The sequence below is a fragment of the Chenopodium album genome, chromosome 8, assembly GCF_948465745.1.
Source record: "Chenopodium album chromosome 8, dcCheAlbu1.1, whole genome shotgun sequence".
NCBI lineage: Eukaryota > Viridiplantae > Streptophyta > Magnoliopsida > Caryophyllales > Amaranthaceae > Chenopodium > Chenopodium album.
In genome coordinates this window covers 5,721,187-5,727,380 of record NC_137841.1, presented here as the reverse complement: position 1 = coordinate 5,727,380, position 6,194 = coordinate 5,721,187, and the positions used below count along the sequence as shown (strand labels likewise).

The 6,194-nt window shown below is 44.5% G+C and overlaps 1 protein-coding gene across 1 annotated transcript; it reads right to left on the bottom strand.

The window, feature by feature from the left end:
• Positions 1-2,802: 2,802 nt before the first annotated feature.
• LOC145642670 (uncharacterized) lies at positions 2,803-4,332 on the bottom strand. Its single transcript, XM_081693848.1, has one exon. It carries the CDS (start codon positions 4,330-4,332, stop codon positions 2,803-2,805), a length of 1,530 nt encoding a protein of 509 aa, XP_081549974.1.
• Positions 4,333-6,194: the final 1,862 nt, after the last annotated feature.

The following is a 6,194-nucleotide window of genomic DNA, read 5'->3' as shown; positions in this document are numbered from 1 at the left end:
GACTAGTGTGATGTTCCATTTGTCGTAGAAGTTTCTGGTTGGGGGGCTTATGAACTGGGACCCGTTGTCACACACTATTTCAGATGGTACTCCGAACCTGCAGATTATATTAGTCCAGATAAAGTTGATAACTTCTTTGTCTTTAACCTGTTGAAACGCGTCAGCTTCAATCCACTTGGAAAAGTAATCTGTTAGAGCCAACATATAGACCTTCTGACCTGGGGCGGCAGGTAATTTACCTACTATGTCCATGCCCCATCTCATGAAAGGCCATGGTGTCAAAGTGGGATGCAAAGGCATAAAGGGTTTGTCAGTAATACCTGAGTGTCGCTGACAGTTATCACATTTTCGCACGTACCTGTGAGCATCCTCTCGCAAAGTTGGCCAGTAGTACCCATAGGCGAGTATTCTATTGGCTAAGGTTCTTCCAGCTGAATGAGCTCCACATTCTCCGTCATGAAAGTCTTTGAGGATCTGTTCGTAGCCCTCTTCTTTTATGCAGCGTTGCAAGATACCTCTGGTGGAATTTTTGAATAGGACACCTTGGATGATCGTGTATCTGCTGGCTTTAAATCTGAGTGCCCTTGCTTCTGCTTTGTTTTCTGGTAATGTGTCGTGCTCTAGGTAATCAGATATAGGTTGTGTCCAGCTGGTTAGGTTGGTCACAGGTGCAACGAGGTTAGGTTCTTCAGGTTCGATTTTAATAGGTTGGTTCGGTTTAGGGATGGATGTTTCTGGATTGTCTGGTTCGGGTTTTACAGGTTTTGGGACGCTAGGTTTAGATGGGCGGTTGGTTGTATCAACGGCGGGAGCTAGCAGGTGGATCAAGGGGATAGAGGAGAATTTGGATTTTCTTAGGGCTGATCCCAGTTTGGCTAAGGCGTCTGCTTGTGTGTTTTTGTCTCTGGGTATTTGCTTTATGGTGAAGGTTGAGAATTTGGTTGCTAAGGATTTGGCGAAGTCTAGGTATAGAACCATTTTGGAATCCTTGGCCGTAAATTCTCCGTTCATTTGACTTGCTACCAGGAGGGAATCGCAAAATGCCTGCAAGTTAGTAATACCCAGGTCTGTTGCGAGATTCATACCTGCAATCAAAGCTTCGTATTCTGCCTCGTTGTTAGTAGCTTTGAAATCACAACAAATAGCCTGTACCATCATGTCCCCCTGTGGCGACTTCAGCACAACACCTAGACGTGCACCTCGAAAGTTAGATGAACCGTCAACATAGAGTATCCAGGTACCTGGGTTACAGATTTGGTTGATCTGTTCAGATTCCAAGGCTGCTTGTTGTTCGAGATCGGGGCTGAAGTCAGCCACAAAGTCGGCCAGTGCTTGAGATTTGATAGCTGCTCTTGGTTCGTATGTTATACCAAATCCACTGAGCTCAATTGCCCATTTGCTCATTCGACCTGTTAACTCTGGTCTGCACAAAATAGCCTTCACGGGATAGTTAGTTTTCACCACTATTGGGTGAGTTTCGAAATAATGGCGAAGTTTTCTGCTAGCTACGATCAGTGCTAAAACCAGTTTTTCAAGAGAGGAGTATCTGGTTTCAGCACTGAGGAGAGTTTTGCTCACATAATAAACAGGTAACTGCTGGCTTTCAGCCTCCCTTGCTAAGACAGCACTAACAGCTTGGGTGCTGACTGCGAGGTAAAGCTGCAAAGACTCTCCTTCAGCAGTTTTAGATAATAAAGGTGGCGTCATTAAATAGTGTTTGAGGTCTTGTAGGGCCTTTTCGTGATCATCAGACCAATTAAAAACTTTATTTTTCTTTAGGACGTTGTAAAATAGGTGGCATTTATCTGATGATCTCGAAATAAACCTATTTAATGCAACTACTCTACCTGTTAATTTTTGTACCTCTTTCAAGTTTCTAGGTGATTGAATATCGATTATAGCGCGTACCTGGTCTGGGCTAGCTTCGATTCCTCGCTGGGTGACTATGTAGCCCAGAAACTTACCTGCAGCTACTCCGAACGAACATTTGGACGGGTTCAGCTTCATTTCGTACTTCCGCAGAATGCTGAATGTTTCTTCTAAATGGGTCACATGACCAGCTGCTTTCTTGGACTTTACCAACATATCATCGAAGTATACCTCCATGGTGTCCCCCAGCTGATCCTTGAACATTTTGTTGACTAGCCTTTGATAGGTTGAACCTGCGTTCTTCAAGCCGAACGGCATTACCTTGTAACAGTAGATTCCTTTATCTGTCATGAAAGCCGTCTTCTCTTGGTCATCTGGGTGCATTAAGATCTGGTTGTAGCCGGAATACGCGTCCATGAAAGTGAGGAGCTTGTGGCCAGCTGTTGCATCTACCATTGAGTCTATATGAGGGAGAGGGAACGGGTCTTTGGGGCATGCCTTATTTAGGTCTGTGAAGTCGATACAGACTCTCCAGGTTCCATTCTTCTTGCTGACGACAACCACGTTAGCTGGCCAATCTGGGTACTTAACTTCCCTTATTTTCCCGGTATCTAATAGCTTCTGGACTTCCTCGTTAATGATCTGATTGCGCTCTGGCGTAAATTTTCTCCTTTTTTGCTTCACCGGCCTTACATTGGGATACATGTTCAGCTTATGAGTGATGATTTCAGGATTGATTCCCGTCATATCCTGGTGCGACCATGCAAAACAATCTGAATTTTCTCTGAGGCACTTGATGATAGCTTCTTTCTGATCCGTTGTCAATGCAGCTCCGATTTTGACCTTTTGCTCCGGCTTTGATTCATCCAGCACGACTTCATCTAATTGTAGCTCGTCTGGGCACTTGTTGGGTGCTGGATTTTTCTGTAATTGCTAGATGGCGGGGTCATGGGGTTTTAGGGCGAGCTGGTAGCATTCCCGCGCTTGCTTCCTGTCTCCTTCGACTACTGCCACTCCCCACGGGCTTGGAAATTTGAGCAACTGGTGATTGGTAGATGGGATAGATTTCATTTTATGGATCCAAGGGGTTCCTACTATCACATTATAAGCGGTTTTGCAGTCTATCACGTAGAACTTGTGCATCATGTTGATTCCTTTGAGCAGCGTAGGCAGCTGGATTTCTCCTAGGGAATTCATAGGTTCGCCGTTGAACCCGACCAGGACCATAGACCTTTTGGTGATGTCGGAGTCTTTGAAGCCGGCTTGATCTAGAGCGTCTTTGAAAATTATGTTGGTCGAGCTTCCGTTATCTACTAGTACTCTTTTCATCTTGCAATGACCCACATGGAGGGAGATTACCAAGCAATCATGATGCTTGGGCTCGTTAAACCTACTCTCATCGAATAGTATTGCCATATCATCCAGCTTCTTTTCTTCACTGCTTGGATAGGTTTGGGGGATGCTGGATGCTGAGGTGCCAACTCTTGTTATACGCTTTGCATTGGAGTAGGTCAGACCGCTGATGCTAGATCCTCCTGATATTGCTTGAATCACAACGCCCGGGGTAGGCAAAGGCGGCGGACCTGGCAGTGCTTCCCGCTTGATTTCAGGTCCTTTTCCCTTCTTTCTAAGGAGGTCTTTCAGATAGCCTCTTTTGAGCAGCCAGGCTACTTCTCTTTTAAGACTGTTACATTCGTCAGTCCTATGCCCATGGTCTCCATGGTATTCACACCACCTTAATTTATCCTTCTGGTGGTCGGGTTTGTCGCTCTTTCTAGGCCACCTTACCGGTTGCCCGATATCTTTGAGAGCGTTTACCACTCCTACTATATCGGTGTCGAAACCATAAGAGCTGATATCTGGATAGTACTCTATAGCTGGCCAGTTGGAGCTTTCACCTGCTTTTGGCTCGGATATGCTGTTGACGTTGCTGCGCCTTTGCTGCCAGCTACTCTGTCGGGTGCCGGAGTTTTGATTGTTGGAGGATTGATTCCCCGGGTATACCGACGGTCTCCTTTCGACCCAGCTCCTAGCATGCTCATCTTCTTCTACGCGGACTTCAGCCATTGCTCTGGTCCTAACTTCTTCAAATGAAGAGCAAGGATATCTTGTCAGCTCATAATACAACCTGGATCTGTAATTGAGACCTTTACGAATGGCTTCGATAGCAGTTGAGTGGTCACAATTTTTGATTCTGACCATTTCTCGATTGAACCTATCCCAGTACTGTCGGGTTGTCTCGTTCTGCTTCTGAACGATCCGATACAGGTCACTGCTCTGCTTATCCAGCTCTCGGCTGGTGGCGAATTGCTGATAGAATTTGTTCACCAAGCTGGAGAAGCTGGCGATGGTACCTGGCTTGAGGTTGATAAGCCATTGAAGTGCAGGTCCTGATAGAGTAGCGCCAAAGGACTTACACATAGTGGGCTCAATTAGTTCCCACGAAATTGACAATTGCCACATCTTTTGCTTGTACTGGGCCACATGATCTTAGGGATCAGTGGTTCCGTCGTACATCTTTTGGAAGGAGGGGATGCTTAGCTTTGTGGGAATACGTACTTTAGCAATCTCCTCTACAAATGGGGATTCAGCGAACCCATCACGAGATTCATAGGCTACAGGTTTAGGAGCACCTGGTAAGCGGGTCAGGAGTTTCATCATTTTCCGGTTTTGAGCTTTAATAACGGCGACTTCCCTAGCCATAGGGTTGGGATTCCCACCAGATTATTCCTCATCATCACGAGATCCTTCTCCCGCATCTTCGCCTTCAGATTCATCAGAGGAGACCAGGGTGAACTGGGGTATGTCATCGATCTTAACCCTTTTCTTCTTGTTACTCCTGACAAATTCCAGCTCTTTGGATAGCTTTTCCAAGGATGCTTCAGATTCAGCTTTGAGTCTTGCTAAAGTTGCTTGAGATTCCTCTTCGAGCTTCTGGCTCCGCTCTATGGAGGCTTTCAGCTCTTCTCGCAATTGCTCGATTAATGCATTTGCGTTTGGATCAAGATCTTCTCCCGTTGTAAAAGATGGGCCGAATTATCTAACTGTATCCCCACAGACGGCGCCAAACTGTTTTGGTCAAAAAATTGACTACCAGGTTCGACCTAGGTTGCGATAATTAGAGCTAGATTGAAATGGCGAAATATGCTAACAAGAATTAATGGAAAAGAAAAAGAGGAAGAAGAGGAGAAGACACAAAGAATGATGACGCAGAAAACCCCAAGAATAAGGGTAAAAACTGCGGGTGGCTGTGAGTCCACCAATCCACTAGGTGTTTAGGTGAAACAGGTTACAATACGGGTTACAAATTATGGAATGAGTAATAACAGTAATTGTTCTCTATGATAATGCTTAGCATTAAGGCTAATGTCTTTGTTAATACCTCCTACAATGATTAAGCTTGCCTATTTATACTAGAAAAGCACTCAAAAGATCTTCAACGGCTCTTTCCCACAATCCCTAGGAATCCGGAGCTAATGCCTCAAGTTGTTCCTACTTTCTCTCCACGTCTCCAGGTCTGGTACTCCCACGTTTGAATTAGTCTTTCTCAACGGCTTGACTGCTAGTAGTGGTCCCGACTTCTTTGGATAACATTTTATACCTTCCCCTACTCGAAGATTCCTTGGAATATTCCTTGAGAATATGCTCTGTTGCCTGGTCTTGACTTGGCAGCTACCTTTGACCTGTACGCTGCTAATCTGCAACCTGTAACTTGTCTACCTGTAGATCATAGGAATTTAGGGTGAAAATTCTAGCACAACACCATCCACCAAAACAAAGATTGGATTTCTTGAATGGCATGGAGTTATGGATTATATATGAAAGTACAGAGTAGATTATATACGTAGTATAATGGTGATTAGGGGTGTTCAAATCCGGGTACCCGCATTTTCGGGTACCCGGATTTTCGGGTACCCAAAAATGCGGGTACCCGAATTTTCGGGTAGTCAATTACTCGGCCCATGTCCCGACCCGAGAAATCCGGGTACTCGGATTTCGGGTACCCGAATTTCTCGGGTCGGGTCGATGGGTACCCGAATAAAATAAAAAAAAAAACTTAAAATAAAGAAAGTTTAATGCTGCAATAAAAATCCTTAAAAAAAATGCTGCAATAAAAAAATTGAAAATAATCAATATTCAACCCATGAATTAAAAGAAATTGAGGGGAAATAACAATTGCAAATACAATTCCTCAAAAAAAATACAATTGCAAATACAAAATATCAAAGATACGGAGTAAAATAGAGAAGAACACTGAAACACTGAAACACTCAAACACCATTATCATTCCCAAATGAACAACTTGGCAATCTGAACTCAAACTC

Excerpts from the sequence above, each read along its gene's own strand:
- LOC145642670 (XM_081693848.1), bottom strand. The coding sequence starts at position 4,332 with ATGTGGCAATTGTCAATTTCGTGGGAACTAATTGAGCCCACTATGTGT.